The sequence below is a fragment of the Hyla sarda genome, chromosome 3 (genome assembly GCF_029499605.1).
Source record: "Hyla sarda isolate aHylSar1 chromosome 3, aHylSar1.hap1, whole genome shotgun sequence".
NCBI lineage: Eukaryota > Metazoa > Chordata > Amphibia > Anura > Hylidae > Hyla > Hyla sarda.
Window position 1 is genome coordinate 378,854,468 of NC_079191.1, and position 23,223 is coordinate 378,877,690.

General features: G+C 41.2%; 1 protein-coding gene across 2 annotated transcripts in view; it reads right to left on the reverse strand.

Moving 5' to 3' along the window:
- The window catches only part of TASP1 (taspase 1), a 171,782-nt gene extending 150,512 nt beyond the window's left edge, over nt 1–21,270 (reverse strand). For both annotated transcript variants that reach the window (XM_056567886.1, XM_056567885.1), the window contains exons 1-4: nt 21,169–21,270; nt 13,018–13,074; nt 5,117–5,290; nt 2,723–2,790 (exon numbers count right to left, since the gene is read on the reverse strand). In XM_056567886.1, the coding sequence (XP_056423861.1) occupies nt 2,723–2,790; nt 5,117–5,261 (213 nt within the window). In that variant the 5' untranslated portion in view covers nt 5,262–5,290; nt 13,018–13,074; nt 21,169–21,270. The remainder of the gene's footprint in view (nt 1–2,722; nt 2,791–5,116; nt 5,291–13,017; nt 13,075–21,168) is intronic.
- Between the last annotated feature and the right edge of the window lie 1,953 nt (nt 21,271–23,223).

The window sequence follows — 23,223 nt, forward strand, 5'->3', positions numbered from 1 at the left end:
ACAACCTTATTTCCTCTGCTGCCATGTGCAAAGGCCAAAAAAAAAAACAATGTAACATTTGCTTGAAGGTTAAAACAAAACAAAAAAATGGTCAATTGCCATAAATAAAAAACACTTGGACCACCTAGGCTGATGTCCTGGAGTTTCTTGGAATTTCTTAAAGGGGTACTTCGGCGCTTAGACATCTTATCTCCTATCCAAAGGATAGGTGATAAGATGCCTGATCGCTGGGGACCCTCGTGATCTTGCATGCGGCACCCCGTTTATAATCAGTCCCCGGAGCATGTTCGCTCCGGGTCTGATTACCGGCGACCACGGGGCAGGCGGCGTGTGACATCACGTCTCCGCCCCCGTGTGACGTCACGCTCGGCCCCTCAATGCAGCTGCCATGCCCCCTCCAGTAGGCTTGCATTGAGGGGTAGAGCGTGACGTCACACGGGGGCGGAGGCGTGACGCCACACGCCGCCTGCCCCGTGGTTGCCGGTAATCAAACCCAGAGCGAACACGCTCCAGGGACTGATTATAAACGGGGTGCTGCGTGCAAGATCACGGGGGTCCCCAGCGGCGGGACCCCCGCGATCAGGCATCTTATCCCCTATCCTTTGGATAGGGGATAAGATGTCTAAGCGCCGGAGTACTCCTTTAAAGAGAACATTACTTTTGGGTAACCAATTCTAATAGCAACCAATTATGAACAGTGCAGGAAAAAGTTTACCCATAACTCTCCCAGGCACCACAACTTCACCAAAGTTTATTCGCATTTTGGCTATGTTCACATGCCAGAATTTCTGCATGAAATTATAGCCAATACACTTCAATAGGATTCCGCTGACCTATTCACAAAGCAGAATGTCTGCTGCAGGAATTCCATTGATGTGAATGGGCAATTTATTTCTGCTGAATTTACTCCTGAATTTCCTGCAGAAATTCTGCCATGTGAACATAGCTTTAGAGCTCATAATAAAAGACAATAGAATTCTTCCAGACCTGCTCAGCAGGATAATATATTGTTGCTACAGATAAGATTGGGCAGAACTGGAACGTTTTTATTATATAGAGAAATGGAAAAACTGCTTGACCCCCCCAGTCAGCTCTAATAGTTGCATCCCAGCTCTCCTAGACAGTAAATGCAGAAATACAAAACAGAGGTGTGCACCTCGTGCAGATCAATCAGGCACAGTGGTCCCTCAAGTTACAATATTCATTGGTTCTGGGACGACCATTGTATGTTGAAACCATTGTATGTTGAGACCATGGGGGAGATTTATCAAAACCTGTCCAGAGGTAAAGCTGCCCAGTTGCCCATAGCAACCAATCAGCTAGCTTCTTTCATTTTTAACAAGGCCTCTGCAAAATGAAAGAAGCGATCTGATTGGTTGCTATGGGCAACTTAGCAACTTTTCCTTTGCACAGGTTTTGATAAATCTCCCCCCATAACTCTATGGAAACCTGGTAATTGGTTGGTTCTAAAGGCACCAAAATGGCATCCAAAAATAGGAAAAAAGGAGAATTAAAGAAAAATAAGTAGATAACTAATATAGATAAAGCAAATCCTTACATATAAAAGATCTGCTGGGAGCTGTAAATCACTCTGGGGGAGATTTATCAAGACCTGTGCAGAGGAAAAATCACCTAGTTACCCATAGCAACCAATCAGATCGCCTCTTTCATTTTTCACAGGCCTCTTGTAAAATGAAAGAAGCGATTTGATTGGTTGCTATGGGCAACTTTTCTTTGCACAGGTTTTGATAAATCTCCCCCTCTATGTCTGTGTCAGTGTTTCCCAAGCAGGGAGCCTCCAGCTGTTGCAAAACTACAACTCCCAGCATGCCCGGACAGCCTTTGGCTGTCCGGGCATGCTGGGAGATGTAGTTTTGCAACAGCTGGGGGCACCCTGCTTGGGAAACACTGGTCTATGTAAAGGACAGGAGCTTCTTCAGGGTCCTGTACCTTACACGCAATGTCCTAAAAAGTAACATGGAGCTGCCCTTACCTGGTGTCCAAAGGAGCAGCTAACCCTGACGCAGGTAAAGTGTACAGAACATGTAATACCTCCCTGAACTGTAGGGGGCGCTACCAGACACAAGTCAGTGCATACACTTCAGTAATGCAGGGGTTTTACCAGTGAATGCCCATTCTGATTGGTCGGTTCTTCCAGCCACTGACATGTTTCACAGATCTGGACTGTCTGTACATTGTATGTTGAGTCTGGTTTCAACTTACAATGGTCCACAAAAGACCATTGTATGTTGAAAGTATTGTATGTTGAGGCCATTGTAAGTTGAGGGATGACTGTATAGAACAGTGGATAGATAAGGCAAAATGGATGGCACCTTACCTAGTAGTTATGCTGAGAGCATAGCATCTAATAACGTCCTGTTTTCGAGGTAACCATTACCGCTCTTCAGTACATCTTTCCTAGACAGATATGGCTCGTTCCCACAATAGGACAATACTTACGTCCACGGCAGATTGCCAGGAAAGCAACAAATTAGGATCATTTTTGCTATATGCATATGCAGGAAGATCATGGACCCCCCCGTGGAAATTCAGAAAGGAAATTCCTCACTGAATTTCTGTACTGGGAACATATCCATTCAAGTAAGAGCAGGATGAACATAATTTCAAACGTTTCACAACGTTTTTTTTATTCTTCTGAATGTGTATGGCCACCAATAGTTTCCCCATACTGACATCTAGATGAGAAACTATGCATTCCTACCTTTTTACATGCTCGCTTGCAGACATGTTTATATTCCTTAGCTTTTGATTCTGAGTGATATCCAGCACCTACATATTAATAGAAAAAAAAAATAGTCATAAAACCTTATTATGAACAGGACATAGCTGCAGTGCTGTTATATTTAACCCTCACACAAGTCCATGGCTGCAGTTCATCCATTTCCAGTTGGATCACAACATCTTTGCTATCATTGTGACCAACACTGCATGTTCTTGATTCAAAATGGGAGACTTAGGCTGGGTTCACATCACGTTTTTGCCATACTGTTTTCAATCCGTTTTTCTAAAGAAAACTGTATGGCAAAAAAACAGATGGAACAGTATGGAAAAAAGTAAACCGTATACATTTTTTAACTGTATACTGTTTTTAAAAGTGCATACAGTTCCGTCCGTTTTTATTTTTTTTTTTAAAACATCTGTTTTTGAAAATTTTGTCCATTTTTAATGGGAGGGGTCTTGGGTGGGGACTTTAGGATGCAAATGCACATGTGCAAAGTAAAAACCGTATACGGTTTTCCGTATGGAACTGTATACATTGCGTTTCCCATTGACGTCCATGTTAAAAAAAAATGTATGCGGTTGCAGTACGGTTTTTAAACCGGAGTCAAAACCGTGCTTGACCACGTTTTTGTCTCCGGTTTAAAAACTGTGCTGCAACCGCATATGTTTTTTTTTTTTTTTTAACATGGACGTCAATGGGAAACATACATGTATACGGTTCCATACGGGAAACCGTATACGGTTTTTACTTTGCACATGCGCACTTGCATCCTTTAGTTCCCACCCAACACCCCTCCCATTAAAGATGGACAAAATTTTCGAAAACATGTTTGTTTGTTTGTTTTTTTTATAAAAACCAGACGGAACTGTATGTACTTTTAAAAACAGTATACAGTAAAAAAATGTATAGTGTTTACTTTTTTCATACTGTTCCATCCATTTTTTTGCCATACGGTTTTCTTTAGAAAAACGGATTGAAAACAGTATGGCAAAAACGTGATGTGAACCCAGCCTAATACTGTATTTACTGCAGACTAAACAAACAGGAACATATAGGTTCTCATTTACTAAGAGTGTTGGGTATTAACTAGTTTAAAATGTTTTTGATTTGCAGGATTTCACTTTATTTACTATGGGGATTCACAGATTTACTCAGGAAATTTTCTGACCAGCTTTTTCTAGGATTTTCTGTGGATCCAATAGTCCATTGGTCGGGTTTTGAAACCACGTTACTTTTTGGGCCGACTACATTCCCTTTGTGACTGATCATGCCTCCTTTTTTTTGGGGCTTTTCACAATGCAATTTCCAGTTTGTCGGGTTTTCCTAGAGCAAACATGTCGCAGACACTATGCGCCACAATCATTTAGAAAAACCTGGCAAAAACTAGTCAGTTTTAGTTTAGTAAATAAGGGGCATATTGTTTGTTTTAGCAAAAATCAACCACACCATCATCATAGTTGAATATCGCAAAAAGGGGCCATAATGACACACAAAATGAGAACCTGGCACCCGACAATCAAGAACAGGACCATGTTGTCATCAGCTCTTAAAGGGGTACTCAAGTGGAAAACTATTTTTTCAAATCAACTGGTGCTAGAAAGTTAAACAGATTTGTAAATTACCTCTATTGAAAAATCTTAATCCTTCCAGTACTTATCAGCTGCTGTTTACAGAGGAAGTTGTGAAGCTATTTTCAGTCTGACCACAGTGCTCTCTGCTGACACCTCTGTCCGTGTCAGAAACTGTCAAGAGTAGGAGCAAATTCCCATTGCAAACCTATCCTGCTCTGGACAGTTCCTGACAGAGGTGTCAGCAGAGAGCACTGTGGTCAGACTGAAAATAGCTTCACAACTTCCTCTGTAGTAAACAGCAGCTGATAAGTACTGGAAGGATTAAGATTTTTCAATAGAGGTAATTTACAAATCTGTTTAACTTTCTAGCACCAGTTGATTTGAAAAAAAAAAGTTTTCCACTGGAGTACCCCAGATTTCTGGTGATTGTATCCCAGCAAGGTAGATATGAAAAAAAAAAACATGTATTTCATGTTTTAATGTATTTCAAGCAAAACAAGTGCCTCTTACTTGCTGAAAAGGGGCAGATAATCCCTGACCCAAAAGCCATAGAACTGCAGCAAAATGAAGTTAGAACACTGGTTGAGCATGTACAGGGGACCTAAACCCCTAAGTTTTTCAGCACTGTACTACCCCTTTAATGTCTGCTTAACATTGGGTTATCTATGATCAGACTTTTGCAGCTAGTGTCTTGGGTTTTCAGACAGTTTTGCAGTTCCTTGTAAGACATTTAGACTTTCTGAACTGTACAGGATTTTTACTGTATCTTTTCAGAAAAGCTATACCTCTGCTTACCACTTACCTGCATGTACCAGCACAAACCCAGCTCGCTTTCCCTTCTGGATTTTACTGGTGTCTACTTCTTTGGTTGAGTCCGTCTCTTTTTTACTGGAAACCTGAGATGATTTAGAAGGCAATGGTTCTGATGTATTTACAGCCTTCTCCATAATGACGCCACAAAGTTATAGTTTCTGTCCTGAGAAGAAACATCCCAAAAACTAAAAATTAGAACATTCTAAGTATCAGTACATATAGGAAACAAAATATAACAAGGAAAGTTAAAGGGGTACTCCGGTGCTTAGACATCTTATCCCCTATCCAAAGGACTTGATTTTTCATCATTTACATGGCAACATGTGATATTAATAAAGGGGAGCATATCAGTTGATTTTTTTTAACACGTACAGGACCCAGGACGTATGAATACGCCTTCTGTACCTGGGTCTTAATGACCCAGGGCATACCTGTACGCCAGTGGGAATTTCGGTCCCCGCCGGACCTGGGTGACTGCTGATATTGATCAGCAGGCACCCCACGCAAATGCCCAGGGGCATCATCAGACCCCCCCCCCCCCCCCATGTCGGCGATCGGCGCAAATCGCAAGCTCACTGTAAACCTCTGCCAGTGTGAATGTACCCTAAAAACACTACACTACACTAACATATAATAAAGAGTAAAACACAACATATACACCCCCTTACACTGTCCCCCCCAATAAAAATGAAAAACTTATTGTACGGCAGTGTTTACAAAACGGAGCCTCCAGCTGTTGCAAAACAACAACTCCCAGCATTTCCGGACAGCCACTGACTGTCCAGGCATGCTGGGAGTTTAGCAACAGCTGGAGGCACCCTGTTTGGGAATCACTGGTGTAGAATACCCCTATGTCCACCCCTATGCAATCCCTAATTTAGTCCTCAAATGCCCATGGCACTCTCTCAATTCAGAGCCCTGTCGTATTTCAAGGAAACAGTTTAGGGCCACATATGGGGTATTTCCATACTTGGGAGAAATTGCACTACAAATTTTGGGGGGCTTTTTCTCCTTTTACCCCTTATGAAAAGGAAAAGTTGGGGCTGACAGTGAGAGCGCACCATGTACATTTGAGGCCTAAATTGTTGGTTTGCACAGGGGTGGCTGATTTTACAGCGGTTCTGCCATAAACGCAAAAAAAAGAAATACCCACAAGTGACCCCATTTTTGAAACTACACCCCTCACGGAACGTAACAAGGGGTATAGTGAGCCTGAACACCCCACAGGTGTTTAATGAAAATTTGGATGGAAAAGTTGGATGGAAAAATGAAAAAAAAAAATTTTTTTTCACTAAAATGCTGGTGTTACCCAAAATTTTTCATTTTCAGAAGGAAAAATAGGAAAAAAAGCCCCCCAAAATGTGTAACCATTTCTTCTGAGTAAGAACATACCCCATGTGTGGATGTAAAGTGCTCTTCTGGCGCACTACAATGCTCAGAAGAGAAGGAGCACCATTGGGATTTTGAAGAGAAAATTTGTCCGGAATTGAAGGCCACGTGTGTTTACAAAGCCCCCATAGAGCCAGAACAATGGACACAGTGTGACCCCATTTTGGAAACTACACCCCTCATGTAATGTAATAAGGGGTACAGTGACATTTATGCCCCACAGGTGTCTGACAGTTTTTGGAACAGTGGTCCGTGAAAATGAAAAATGTAATTTTTCATTTGCACAGCCCACTGTTCCAAAGATCTGTCAAACGCCAGTGGGGTGTAAATACTCACTGCACCCCTTATTAAATTCTGTGAGGGGTGTAGTTTCCAAAATGGGGTCACATGTGGGGGGGGGGTTCCACTGTTCTGGCACCACTGGGGGCTTTGTAAACGCACATGGCCCCCGACGTCTATTCCAAACGAATTCTGTCTCCAAAAGCTCAATGGTGCTCCTCCTCTTCCGAGCAGTGTAGTGCGCCAGCAGAGAACTTGACATCCACACATTGGGTATTTCCTTACTCAGAATAGATGGGGTTACAAATTTTAGGGGTCATTTTCTCTTATTACCCCTTGTGAAAAATGTTAAATTTGGCGGAAAACCAGCATTTTAGTGAGAATAATTTTTTTTTCATTTACACATCCGACTTTAACAAAAAGTCGTCAAACACCTGTGAGGTTTTAAGGCTCACTGCACCCCTTGTTGCGTTCCTTGAGGGGTGAATTTTTCAAAATAGTATGCCATGTGGGTTTTTATTTTTTTGCTGTCCTGGCACCATAGGGGCTTCGTAAATGCGACACGCCCTCCAAAAACCATTTCAGCAAAATATGCTTTTCAAAAGCCAAATGTGACTCCTTCTCTTCTGAGCATTGTAGTGCGCCAGCAGAGCACTTAACGTCCACACATTGGGTATTTCCAAACTATATGAGGTTACAAATTTTGGGGGGCATTTTGTCCTATTATCCCATGTAAAAATTAAAAATTTGGGGTAAAACTAGCATTTTAGTGAAAAAAAAAAATTATAAATTTACACATCCAACTTTAACAAAAAGTTGTGAAACACCTGTGGGGTGTTAAGGCTCACTGGACCCCTTGTTACGTGCCTTGAGGGGTGTAGTTTCCAAAATAGTATGCCATGTGGGTTTTTTTTTGCGGTTCTGGCACCATAGAGGCTTTCTAAATGTGACATGCCCCCCAAAAACCATTTCAGAAAAACTCACTCTACAAAATCCCACTGTCGCTCCTTCCCTTCTGAGCCCTCTAGTGAACCCGCCGAACACTTGACATACACATATGAGGTATTTCCTTACTCGAGATAAATTGGGTTACACATTTTAGGAAGATTTCTCTCCTTTTACCCCTTTCTCTCCTTTTACCCCTTGTAAAAATTCAAAAACTGGGTCTACAAGAAAATGCCAGTGTAAAAAATGAAGATTTTGAATTTTCTCCATCAATTTGCTGCTATTCCTGTGAAACACCTAAAGGGTTAACAAACCTTTTGAATGTCATTTTGAATACTTTGAGGGGTGCAGTTTTTATAATGGGGTCATTTGTGGGGTATGTCTAATAAGAAGGCCCTTCAAATCCACTTCAAAACAGAACTGGTCCCTGAAAAATTTCGATTTTGAAAATTTTATGAAAAATTGGAAAATTGCTGCTGAACTTTGAAGCCCTCAATATCTTCCAAAAGTAAAAACATGTCAACTTCATGATGCAATCATAAAGTAGACATGTTGTATATGTGAATCAATATATAATTTATTTGGAATATTCATTTTCCTTATAAGCAGAGAGCTTCAAAGTAAAAAAAAACAAAAATGCTAAATTTTCAATTTTTTCATAAAATTTTGGAATTTTTCACCAAGAAACGATGCAAGTATCGACAAAATTTTACCACTAACATAAAGTAGAATATGTCACGAAAAAACAATCTCGGAATCAGAATGAAAGGTAAAAGCATCCCAGAGTTATTAATGCTTAAAGTGAAAGTGGTCAGATGTTCAAAAGATGGCCGGGTCCTACAGTGAAAATTGGCTGGGTCCTTAAGGGGTTAAAGGAACTCTTCTTTTGTCAACTGCTATCACATGCCTTTACTTTTTTCATGGTGAAATTTAAAGAGTACCTATCATTAACTACACTCTCACTAATCCCCCTCCCTATCTGTCCCTAACTCTGACTAAGGCTATGGCTGTACTTAAAGGGGTACTCAGGTGTAAAACTTTTTTTTTTTTTTTTTCCAACTGGTGACAGAAAGTTAAACAGATTTGTAAATTACTTCTATTAAAAAATCTTAAATCTTCCAGAATTTATAAGCTGCTGAATACTACAGAGGAACTGTCCAGAGCAGTATATGTTTGCTATGGGGATTTTCTCCAACTCTGGACAGTTCTTAAAATGGACAGAGGTGTCAGCAGAGAGCACTGTGGTCATGATGTCAGCACAGAGCTCTGTGTTCCAAAAAGAAAATCATTTCCTCTGTAGTATTCAGCAGCTAATAAGTACTGGAAGGATTAAGATTTTTTAATAGAAGTAATTTACAAATCTGTTTAACTTTCTGGCACCATTTGATTTAAAAAAAAGCTTTCCACTGGAGTACCCCTTTAATTTCATTCAAACCCTCAAATAAATACCTTTTTATTGTCATCTTCGGCAGCTCAGTTCTCTGCCGTGTGCGAGCGGAGGATGTGGGTGGGGCCCAACAGGCGCGACATCATCTGATGCTGCCAGGCTGGCTTCCGCCCATCTTCCTGATGTAAGACCTTGATCAGATGTGTATGTGTTTTTCCTGGGCAGACCCGATGTTTACAAACTGCAGGGCAGCACTCCACTGACTTGGGACCGGGAGTGCGCCCTGCTGTGTTACGAGCACAGCACTCGCTCTCGCCTGTCTGATTGACAGGTGGGGAGCTGCGCTGAGCTCATCATGTGATCAGCCAACGCTCTGTAATTTCGGACTCATGCCAGGCCGGCGTGAGTCCGAAATCAACAGAAAGACTTGCAGCCAGGGAATCCAAGGGAGACCCCTGGTGGTGAACTTTTCAAACCTTAAAAAAATTTGAAAGAAGTGAATATTTGGAAAGCAATTGGGGAATTGTCTATAATTGATTGAGCTATAACATAATAAAAGTTTTTGATGATAGGTACTCTTTAACTCTATTTCAATAAATGGGTAAATAAAAAAAAATATAAAATTCAAGAAGAAAAGGAAGATATCATTAATGAAAAGTCCTCCAGCCTAGTTAAGTCTCAGATTGCTCCTCGTTTTCCTACCATAAACACTGGGCTGTAAAGAAACTTTTCTTAATGTCACTTTCTCCAATTCACAAATTGATTGTTCTAAGCCAAATTGCGGTAAAGCGATGACTGCACCATCTTAATTCCAGTTCTGAAATAGGATTTTCCATCCTAGAGATTTTTTTCTCTTGGAGATCTCAATACACTAGTTTGACTTAATGTTTTCTCACTGGCGCTAGAAGAAACTCATTGTGCATTTTGGTTCTGGTACAGTTCTGCCTGCCAGTCTCTTTGGATACCTAGGTTACTGCCCTATATACTTCAGGACAGCCAGTTCAAACAGAAGGAAACCTCTTTTTCATTGCCTAAGCACAAATTGCTTCCTCTGTTCCCTTAAATTTTTCCTTAAGTGGTTTGTAATTTCTTTATAGCTTTTTCTCTTCATCATACTTGGTGGCACTGACTTAATCCTCAAACTAATAAATATTAAATTACAGAACATGTTCTCACACCAATACCATAATCCAGTGTAATCATTCTTTTCTGCAGATTCTTGTTCTTTTTCCTATGTAGTACCCTGAAATAAGGAGAAGTCTTGGTGGCACGTAAATGCACGTGACTACTCCAGTATGGCACTTGACCATCGCAGTCAGTGATTGGTTGAAGCTGTCACATATAAAGTGTATTTGTTCCAGCCAAACTAAACAGAAAATGGCGGGGAATTATGGACCAGCAACACTGGAGCTGCAGAGGATTAGAAAGTATGTGAGAGTTATCCATTTTTCACTAAATTATGCCATATGTAAGTACATTTTTATCTGCCCTCTACACATTAATCAGCCAGCCTGAATGAACCCAGAGTCAGGCTCCAGTCCACTTTATCAAGTTTAAAGGGTTTTCACTGTAGCCGTCTATAGGCAGTAGAGATGAGCGAACTTAGTGATTCGATTCGTCACGAACTTCTCGACTCGGAAGTTGCTGCCTTTAGCCTGCATAAATTAGTAGTGCTTTCAGGTGCTCTGGTGGGCTGGAAAAGGTGGATACAGTCCTAGGAGAGAGTCCCCTAGGACTGTATCCACCTTTTCCAGCCCACCGGAGCACCTGAAAGCAGAACTAATTCATGGAGGCTAAAGTCAGCAACTTCCGAGCCGAGAAGTTTGTGACGAATCGAATTAGTGTAAGTTCGCTGATCTCTAATAGGCAGCACTAAAGAATCTGTTTTTTGCATAATTTTTCCCAATGAGCATTGCACCAACCTTTTGGTTCTCCACAAAAAGCAATGGACATTCCCACAGCCAGTATGCATGGCCTCTAGCACAGCCAACCAGAGTCCTACTCTGTATGAGGCGCAACAAGCTTAAAACAGTTATGTCTGTCCAGGTGTACCACAGGCTGGTCTGCAGAAATAATTCCATCCGGACATTGAGGAGAAACATCCTTTTCCTTCTCCCACTCCCTTGAGTGTTTTGTCTCTCAATATACCTTCGGGCCTGTGATCTCTCAACACTTCCTCCTTCCTTCCCAACTAGAGATGAGCGAAGTTACAGTAATTCGATTCGTCACAAACTTCTCGGCTCGGGAGTTGCTGACTTAAGCCTGCATAAATTTGTTCAGCTTTCAGGTATTCCGGTGGGTTGGAAAAGGTGGATACAGTCCTAGAAAAGAGTCTCCTAGGTCGCAGGCTAAAGTCAGCAAATGCTGAGCCGCGAGGTTCGTGACGAATCGAATCACTGTAACTTCGCTCATCCCTATTCCCAACCCCCCATGCCCTATCACTGTCTGTAATGCTTTATTGTCTTTGTTTCATAACGTTTGCAGGAATGTTAGTGTTGCATGTGGTATGATGTATAGTGTAGGGACACCTGTACGGTAATTGTATTAATTTAATGTGTGCTGCTTCCTATCCTGCACTGCATCGCAGCACATCGTATGCATGTAAAATGACGTTTGATTGCTATTAAAGCTATTCTAAATAAAAAGAGACTGTTTTGTCTACTTAAGAATATATATCAGCATATTCCAGAAAAGCAGTACTCTAAAAGTATATATGCCCGGGTGGACACTGTGTCAGGTCCAGGTTAAGGGCCCATAGTAGCTAAAGGTTACTGAAGAACAGTGGCACTCCAATAACGTGTAATTAAAAAAGTGTACTTTTATTCACACAAACATTATGCGACATTTCGGCTAGCTCACCTACCTGAAACGTTGTATCACTTTTTTGTGAATAAAAGAACTTTCATTTTATTGGCTTGCCACTTCAATGAGAGCAAATGGCAGGATCAATTCCGCGCTGACCGGACCACAGGAGACAATCGGGTAGGTTTATTTCACAGAATGCGTTTAGCTGCGGAAGCTCAGATTTCTCAAGCAGTATAGGTTTCTCAGCCAAAGGCTATCCGAAGAGAATACTTACCAATGCTTTTCACAGACTAAAGGGGCTCAAGCAATCTGACCTCACTAAACATATAGATGTTAATAAAAATAGGAATACAATTATTGAAACTAAGTTTAACTTTAACTTTGTTACCCAATACAACTGCACAGCCAATTACATCAAAGGTATACTTAACCCCTTAAAGGGGTACTCCGATGCATAGAAATCTTATCCCCTATCCAAAGGATAGGGGATAAGATGCCTGATTGCGGGAGTCCCGCCGCTGGGGACCCCCGGGATCTTGCAAGCAGCACCCGTTTGTAATCAGTCCCCGGAGCGTGTTCGCTCCGGGTCTGATTACCGGCGACCACACAGCGGGCGGCGTGTGACGTCACGCCTCCGCCCCCGTGTGACGTCATGCTCTGCCCCTCAATTCTAGCCTACGGGAGGGGGCGTGATAGCTGCAGGGGGAGGTGACAGCTTCAATTCATTTTTAGTGCCGCGGCTCACAGGAGGAAAAGGAGATCAGCGCCTGGGGGTAACATGATTATTCCCCCGATGTGGGGGCAGCGCTGCGGCTGATAGTTCATTCATTCGGTGGAGGGGAGGAAAAGCAGGACAGCGCTCATGGGTCATATATGATTAGTTCCCCAGCGCACTGTAGGTGATAATTGGGCGTATGGTGGTAAGGGGGAAATGAGTAGGAAAAAAATACCGTCAAATACCGTGGAACCGCCATAAGTTTGAAATATACAGTGATACATATTTTTGGTCATACCGCCCAGTACTATATGTTTATATCATTTTTTATCTTACTACATATAAAATTCACAGTACTAAAGGTACTCACATGCTTCATGTGTTGTCTAGGAGACCTCCAACTCACATAAAAGGATCATTCTTCAACCTGCATTGTAAAAAAAAATACAAACCAAATGACACTGTGTCCTGAAAAACAACAGCCCTAAATATGTACATAAACCAATAAACTAGAAAAAGATATAGGAAAAGTGAATCAATGTACTTCAACTACATACCAGCTTATAAAAACAGATGGCCTATTCTCAGGATAGGCCATAATATTACATCAGCTGTAGTCTGACTCCCAACACCCCAACCAACCAGCTGTTTAAAGGGACTGTGGCACTTGTGTGAGTGCAAGTCTCTTCAATGTTTGCATTGGCTCATACTTGCAGTTGCTTTACTATTGCCAGTGGTAGTGCCAGGTACTGCACTGTTGCCTCACACAAGTGCTGTAACTTCCTTTAACAGGTGATCGGTGGGGGGTAACACAAGTCTAAACCCCTGCTTATCTGATATTGATGGACATCACCAAAAGCTGGAGAACAGGAGCGCACTGGTGACCGGAAGATGGGGGCGTGGGTGACCAGGAGTCCAAAGAAGGGCCATTTACTAAATTTGGTCCAGTTGTTCCATTGAAAGGGGCTGCAGAAGTTCCTTTCATTAATCCAGTTAATTGTGCACAGGAGGAAGGCCTCACCGGCTGGCCATCCCTGCCTCTCTCCGCCCCCTTCTACAGGTTTAGTGTGGGTGATCAGGGTGACCATTTTCCTTTACATCAGGTGCATATTATTTCAAATATATATTACACAACTATTGTATTACTATACAATAAAATAAGACAGCTTATTTTTTTTAAGAAGGTAACTATCCCTCATAGTGAACATACCGCGGTTGCATTCCAGTTGGCCACATACAATAAATCATTCTGAAATGCTTCCTTTAGGGTACGGTCACACATACTGGATCTCTACATATTTTGTACAGCTGATTTTGCTACCCATTAAATTCAATAGGTAGCAAAATCAACTGCAAAAAAATATGCAGCAGATCCTGTACATGTAAACGTACCCTTAACCTGAGTTTTTTTTTTTTTAATTGCTAATTTGCTAACAAAAACTAGCAAGAATTAAAAAAAAGAGGCAAGTAAATAGGTCTGAAACAGCATTTCAGACCTATTTAGTGCATATGGCCAACTGGAACGCAACCACTTAATGTTTTTATCCTAACTATTGCTACTTTTGGTTTTCACACTGGAGGGGGGGGGCAAATCTTCTATGCTATTCTAACCTGCTTAACCTGGAAAACCCATTATAGGCTAGAGTATGTGTTGTTTGAGGGTTTTCCAAGAGATGCTATTTTGGAATATCTTGATAAAAATGTATGACCCCATATCAGCATGGCTTTATGAGGGATTGGTCCTGTCAAACTAACCTGATCAGCTTTTATGAGGAGGTGAGCTCCAGACTGGACCAGGGGCAATCGCTGGATGTGGTATATCTGGATTTTTCCAAAGCATTTGATACGGTGCCACATAAAAGATTGGTGCATAAAATGAGAAGGATTGGACTGGGGGAGAATGTGTGTAAGTGGGTAAGTAACTGGCTCAATGATAGGAAACAGAGGGTGGTTATTAAAGGGGTACTCCGGTGAAAACCTTTTTTCTTTTAAATCAACTGGTGGCAGAAAGTTAAACATATTTGTAAATTACTTCTAATAAAAAATCTTAATCCTTCCAGTACTTATTAGCTGCCGAATGCTACAGAGGAAATTCCTTTCTTTTTGGAACACTGATGACATCACGAGCACAGTGCTTTCTGCGGACATCTCTGTACATTTTAGCAACCGTGCATAGCAGATGTATGCTAAGGGCAGCATGGTGGCTCAGTGGTTAGCACTGCTACCTTGCAGTGCTGGGGATTTGGGTTCAAATCCCACTGAGGACAACAATAAATAAAGCATTTTTACTTTTATAATAATGTCAGCAGAGAGAACTGTGCTCGTGATGTCATCAGAGAGCATTCCAAAAAGAAAATAATTTTCTTCTGTAGTATTCAGCAGCTAATAAGTACAGGAAGGATTTAAGATTTTTTAATAGAAGTAATTTACAAATCTGTTTAACTTTCTGGCACCAGTTGATTTAAAAAAAAAAAAAGTTTTCACTGGACTACCCCTTTAATGGTACTTATTCTGATTGGGTGACTGTTAATAGTGGGGTACCACAGGGATCAGTCTTGGGTCTCATTCTAGTTAATATATTCATTAATGACCTTGTAGAGGGGTTGAATAGTAAAGTAGCAATCTTTGCAGATGATACTAAACTTTGTAATGCGGTAAACACTATAGAGGACAGTGCACTGTTACAAATGGATCTGGATAGGTTGGAACTTTGGGCTGAGAAGTGGCAGATGAGGTTCAACACTGATAAATGTAAGGTAATGCACATGGGGAGGAAAAATCCGGGCTGGGATTATGTATTAAATGGGAGAACACTTGGGACGAATGACATGGAAAAGGATTTAGGCGTCTTAGTTAATAGTAAATTTAGCTGTAGTGACCAGTGTCAGGCAGCTGCTGCCAAGCCAAATAAAATCATGGGGTGCCTCAATAGGGGCATAGATGCCCACGACAAGGAAATAATTCTACCGCTGTACAAATCACTAGTCAGACCACACATAGAAGACTGTGTACAGTACTGGGCACCAGTGTACAAGAAAGATATAGTGGAGCTGGAGAGGGTTCAAAGACGGGCAACCAGAGTAATACGGGGAATGGGAGGACTACAGTACCCAGAAAGATTATCAGAATTAGGGTTATTTAGTTTAGAAAAAAGAAGGCTTAGGGGAGACCTAATAACTATGTATAAATATATCAGGGGACTGTACAGAGATCTCTCCCATGTTCTATTTATACCCAGGACTGTATCTATAACAAAGGGGCATCCTCCACATCTTGAGGAAAGAAGGTTTCTACACCAGCACAGACGGGGGTTCTTTACTGTAAGAGCAGTGAGACTATGGAACTCTCTTCCAGAGGAGGTGGTCATGGTGAACTCTGTAAAAGAGTTCAAAAGGGGTCTGGTTGCATTTTTGAAGAATAATAACATTGCTGGTTATGTATACTAGATATATAGGGACAGAAGGTTGATCATGAGACTTATTCTGACTGCCATATTTGGAGTCGGGAAGAAATTTTTACCTCTAGTATGAGGGTTTTTTGCCTTCCTCTAGATCAACTCAGTAGGGACTGATTAGGGTTATAGGTTGAACTTGATGGACTCTGGTCTTTTTTCAACCTTATGAACTATGTAACTAAGTATGTAAGGCTTTTTTTCAGACTTTTTTTTTTGTTAACATTTGATGCATTTTGTGTGAAAACTAGCATGCATGCAAACACACGTGACAACACTGAAGAAATGACCCTCGGCCACAATGTAAAGTAGTGAGTGCACAGCCTGTATAACAGTGTTTAATGTTGTGTCCCCTTAAAATAACTCAAAGGAATACTGCAGTGTAAGACACTTTGAAGTGTCTGATTGCGGGGGGACGACCGCTAGAACCCCCCGCAATCTCCCGCATGGGGACCCGGCATTGCCGCGGCCTCCTGCACGGGAGAGCTGCGACAGAGCCGGAGCTCCGTATAGGAGACCGCGGGGGGTCCCCGTGATCAGACACTATTATATAAGCTGTGTACTTACTACTTAACATTGTAGCAGACTTTTTTTCACTGTTGTCACATGAAATGGAATAATAAAATTCTTACAAAAATGCTTACTTGTGGGAGATACTGTATATATTATGCGAGGGGTGGACTCACTTCTGGGAGATACTGTATATATAATGTGAGGGGTGGACTCACTTATGGGAGATACTGTATATAATGTGAGGGGTGGACTCACTTATGGGATATACTGTATATATAATGTGAGGGGTGGACTCACTTATGGGAGATACTGTATATATAATGTGAGGGGTGGACTCACCTATGGGAGATACTGTATATATAATGTGAGGGGTGGACTCACTTATGGGAGATACTGTATATATAATGTGAGGGGTGGACTCACTTCTGGGAGATACTGTATATAATGTGAGGGGTGGACTCACTTATGGGAGATACTGTATATATAATGTGAGGGGTGGAGTCACTTATGGGAGATACTGTATATATAATGTGAGGGGTGGACTCACTTATGGGAGATACTGTATATAATGTGAGGGGTGGAGTCACTTCTGGGAGATACTGTATATATAATGTGAGGGGTGGACTCACTTATGGGAGATACTGTATATAATGTGAGGGGTGGACTCACTTATGGGATATACTGTATATATAATGTGAGGGGTGGACTCACTTATGGGAGATACTGTATATATAATGTGAGGGGTGGACTCACCTATGGGAGATACTGTATATATAATGTGAGGGGTGGACTCACTTATGGGAGATACTGTATATATAATGTGAGGGGTGGACTCACTTCTGGGAGATACTGTATATAATGTGAGGGGTGGACTCACTTATGGGAGATACTGTATATATAATGTGAGGGGTGGAGTCACTTATGGGAGATACTGTATATATAATGTGAGGGGTGGACTCACTTATGGGAGATACTGTATATAATGTGAGGGGTGGAGTCACTTCTGGGAGATACTGTATATATAATGTGAGGGGTGGACTCACTTATGGGAGATACTGTATATATAATGTGAGGGGTGGACTCACTTATGGGAGATACTGTATATATAATGTGAGGGGTGGACTCACTTATGGGAGATACTGTATATATAATGTGAGGGGTGGACTCACCTATGGGAGATACTGTATATATAATGTGAGGGGTGGACTCACTTATGGGAGATACAGTATATATAATGTGAGGGGTGGACTCACCTATGGGAGATACTGTATATATAATGTGAGGGTGGACTCACTTATGGGAGATACTGTATATATAATGTGAGGGGTGGACTCACTTCTGGGAGATACTGTATATATAATGTGAGGGGTGGACTCACTTATGGGAGATACTGTATATAATGTGAGGGGTGGACTCACTTATGGGAGATACTGTATATATAATGTGAGGGGTGGACTCACTTATGGGAGATACTGTATATATAATGTGAGGGGTGGACTCACTTATGGGATATACTGTATATATAATGTGAGGGGTGGACTCACTTATGGGAGATACTGTATATAATGTGAGGGGTGGACTCATTTATGGGAGATACTGTATATATAATGTGAGGGGTGGACTCACTTATGGGAGATACTGTATATATAATGTGAGGGGTGGACTCACTTATAGGATATACTGTATATAATGTGAGGGGTGGACTCATGTATGTGAGATACTGTATATAATATGAGGGGTGGACTCACTTATGGGATATACTGTATATATAATGTGAGGGGTGGAGTCACTTATGGGAGATACTGTATATAATGTGAGGGGTGGACTCACTTATTGGAGATACTGTATATAATGTGAGGGGTGGACTCACTTATGGGAGATACTGTATATATAATGTGAGGGGTGGACTCACTTATGGGAGATACTGTATATAATGTGAGGGGTGGACTCACTTATGGGAGATACTGTATACATAATGTGAGGGGTGGATTCACTTATGGGAGATACTGTATATATAATGTGAGGGGTGGACTCACTTATGGGAGATACTGTATATAATGTGAGGGGTGGACTCACTTATGGGAGATACTGTATATATAATATGAGGGGTGGACTCACTTATGGGAGATACTGTATATATAATGTGAGGGGTGGAGTCACGTATGGGAGATACTGTATATATAATGTGAGGGGTGGAGTCACTTATGGTAGATACTGTATATATAATGTGAGGGGTGGAGTCACTTACGGGAGATACTGTATATATAATGTGAGGGGTGGACTCACTTATGGGAGATACTGTATATAATGTGAGGGGTGGACTCACTTATGTGAGATACTGTATATAGAATGTGAGGGGTGGACTCACTTATGGGAGATACTGTATATATAATGTGAGGGGTGGACTCACTTATGGGAGATACTGTATATAATGTGAGGGGTGGACTCACTTATGGGAGATACTGTATATATAATGTGAGGGGTGGACTCACTTATGGGAGATACTGTATATAATGTGAGGGGTGGAGTCATGTATGGGAGATACTGTATATATAATGTGAGGGGTGGAGTCATGTATGGGAGATACTGTATATATAATGTGAGGGGTGGACTCATGTATGGGAGATACTGTATATATAATGTGAGGGGTGGACTCGCTTATTGCAGATACTGTATATACTGTATATATAATGTGAGGGGTGGACTCATGTATGGGAGATACTGTATATAATGTGAGGGGTGGACTCGCTTATTGGAGATACTGTATATATAATGTGAGGGGTGGACTCACTTATGGGAGATACTGTATATAATGTGAGGGGTGGAGTCACTTATGGGAGATACTGTATATATAATGTGAGGGTGGACTCACCTATGGGAGATACTGTATATATAATGTGAGGGGTGGAGTCACTTATGGGAGATACTGTATATATAATGTGAGGGGTGGAGTCACTTATGGGAGATACTGTATATATAATGTGAGGGGTGGACTCACTTATGGGAGATACTGTATATAATGTGAGGGGTGGACTCACTTATGGGAGATACTGTATATATAATGTGAGGGGTGGACTCATGTATGTGAGATACTGTATATATAATGTGAGGGGTGGACTCATGTATGTGAGATACTGTATATATAATGTGAGGGGTGGACTCGCTTATTGGAGATACTGTATATACTGTATATATAATGTGAGGGGTGGTCTCGCTTATTGGAGATACTGTATATACTGTATATATAATGTGAGGGGTGGACTCGCTTATTGGAGATACTGTATATACTGTATATATAATGTGAGGGGTGGACTCGCTTATTGGAGATACTGTATATACTGTATATATAATGTGAGGGGTGGACTCGCTTATTGCAGATACTGTATATACTGTATATATAATGTGAGGGGTGGACTCACTTATGGGAGATACTGTATATATAATGTGAGGGGTGGACTCACTTATGGGATATACTGTATATATAATGTGAGGGGTGGACTCACTTATGGGAGATACTGTATATATAATGTGAGGGGTGGACTCATGTATGTGAGATACTGTACATTGTGCTATGGAGCCGGAAGCTTCACCTCCTAATGCAGAGAGATATGTGGTGGAGAGAACGGGCACTCGGAAAGCTATTCTGGCATCGAATTCAAAATTGAAGTGATTTAGAAAATAACTACCATGCACATTGATGCACTTTAGTCATGTTTCATAAAAGCACTGGACGTACACTTAGAGGTATGTACACACAGGGCAGACATGTTGCAAATTTGCATGCAGAATAGCCAAAACATATCAAAGAAGAAATAATTTGTATAGAATTTGGAGAAATCCTATTTACATGGGGGAGAGGAAGATTTATCACAACTTGTGTAGGGGGAGGAGTGGTGCAGTTGCCATAGCAACCAGATTGCTTCTTTCATTTTTAAAGAGACCTGTGAAATATGCGATCTGATTGGTTACTATGGGCAACTGCTCAACTCTTCTGCACAAGTTCTGAACCCCCCCCCCCCAATAATGCCTAAAAGATCAAAAGCACAAAAATAATGTTACCTGCAGTATGTAAATATTGATTATGTACATGCAGCAAGTTTATAAAAAAAAAAAGACACTCCACTAAGTAAACAGGAGTCTACTTTGAGATCACTAGCACATTTGGCGAATGTAAAACAAAATGCAATGTGAACAACACCCAATACCTGCAGGGCCCAGACACCCACATAACAAAATCATTCCAACATTCTAAAGTAGACTAACTTCCAAACTATAACATCCCAAAAGATGCAAAATAATAAGAAAGCTTTAGAAGCTGCATGTAACACACAGTGTGATAGATTGCATAGACCTATACCTGAGCACCTCCTGCAAAACTACATCTCCCAGCATGCAGCTAATTAACATCAATGAAACAGCATGCTGGGAGTTGTAGTTTAGCTCGGGGGGTGATCAGCTACAGGTCAATACGTCATGCCTTATGCCCAGCGGCGTGGAGCCAGTGCATGAGTTCGGACGGGGGATTTATGGGTTGGAGAGGAGGTACTGAGCACTCACAGCCACCCGGCGCTGATGTGTCTGCCCCCGGCCCCAGCAGCAGGCCCCTCTCTGTCCCAGCAGCAACCCGGAGCCGGCTGGCATTTGCGCATGCGTAATGCCTATTGGTGGGTGGCGGGTCACGTGATCGCACACTGCGCGCCTCTGTGAGGAGAGTGATAGTTGTGTGTGGATCTGCTGTGTGTACAGGACCTTACAGTGAGGCTGAAGCGGTATATACAAGATCTCTCCATATTAGAGAAAGGGGGGGGGGGGCAAAAGTGGTGATAATATTCTTACACAGTCAATTCTAATGCTGAGGATACAGTCAATTCTAATGTTTGCGTTTTTGTGTTTTTCTCTTTGTCTTCTGAGACACCTAACACCCTTATTTTTCTATCCACAAACCCATATAAGGGCTTGTTTTGTGCGCGACCAACTTTACGTTGTTAAGACACGTTTCATTTTACCTCACAATGTATGGTGCAAATTTTTATATATATATATATATATATATATATATATATATATATATGTATACACAGTGGTCCCTCAACATATGATATTAATTGGTTCCAGGAGAACCATCATATGTTGAAACCATCATATGTCGAGTACATATGTCTATGTAAAAATGGTAATTGGTTCTGGGGCCTTGGAACCATTGTATGTTGAATACATATCTCTATGGGAAACTGCTAATTGGTTCTGGGATGACCATTGTATGTGGAGTGTATGGGGAGTGTTTAACAAACCAGGGTGCCTCCAGCTGTTGCACAACTACAACTCCCAGCATGCAGGTACAGCCATTGACTGTCTGGGCATGCTGGGAGTTATAGTTTTGCAACAGCTGGAGGCACACTGATAGGGAAACATTGATGTATGGGGTGTATAGTATGTATATGTATTGTATGTGATGTGTGACATCGCATACAGTACTGTACAGTTCTTTAACCCCTTAAGGACCTGTTTTTTGCAATTCTGACCACTGTCGCTTTAAACATTAATAACTCTGGAATGCTTTTAGTTATCATTCTGATTCCGAGATTGTTTTTTCGTGACATATTCTACTTTAACTTAGTGGTAAAATTTTATGGTAACTTGCATCCTTTCTTGGTGAAAAATCCCAAAATTTGATGAAAAAAATGAAAATTTTGCATTTTTCTAACTTTGAAGCTCTCTGCTTGTAAGGAAAATGGATATTCCAAATATATATTTTTTGGGTTCACATATACAATATGTCTACTTTATGTTTGCATCATAAAATTTATGAGTTTTTACTTTTGGAAGACATCAGAGGGCTTCAAAGTTCAGCAGCAATTTTCCGATTTTTCACAAAATTTTCAAACTCGCTATTTTTCAGGGACCGGTTCAGGTTTGAAGTGGATTTGAAGGGTCTTCATATTAGAAATACCCCATAAAAGACCCCATTATAAAAACTACACCCCCAAAGTATTCAAAATGACATTCAATAAGTGTTTTAACCCTTTAGGTGTTTCACAGGAATAGCCTCAAAGTGAAGGAGAAAATTCAAAATCTTCATTTTTTACACTCGCATGTTCTTGTAGACCCAATTTTTGATTTTTTGCAAGGGATAAAAAGGAGAACATTTTTACTTGTATTTGAAACCCAATTTCTCTCGAGTAAGGACATACCTCATATGTCTATGTTAATTGTTCAGCGGGCGCAGTAGAGGGCTCAGAAGGGAAGGAGCGACAAATGGTTTTTGGGGGGCATGCCGCATTTAGGAAGCCCCTATGGTGCCAGGACAGCAAAAAAAAAACACATGGCATACCATTTTGGAAACTAGACCCCTCAGGGAACGTAACAAGGGGTAAAGTGAACCTTAATACCCTACAGGTGATTCACGACTTTTGCATATGTAAAAAAAATATATATTTTTTACCTAAAATGCTTGGTTTCCCAAAAATTTTACATTTTTAAAAAGGGTAATAGCAGAAAATACCCCCCAAAATTTGAAGCCCAATTTCTCCCGATACAGAAAACACCTCGCATGGGGGTGAAAAGTGCTCTGCTGGCGCACTACAGGTCTCAGAAGAGAAGGAGTCACATTTG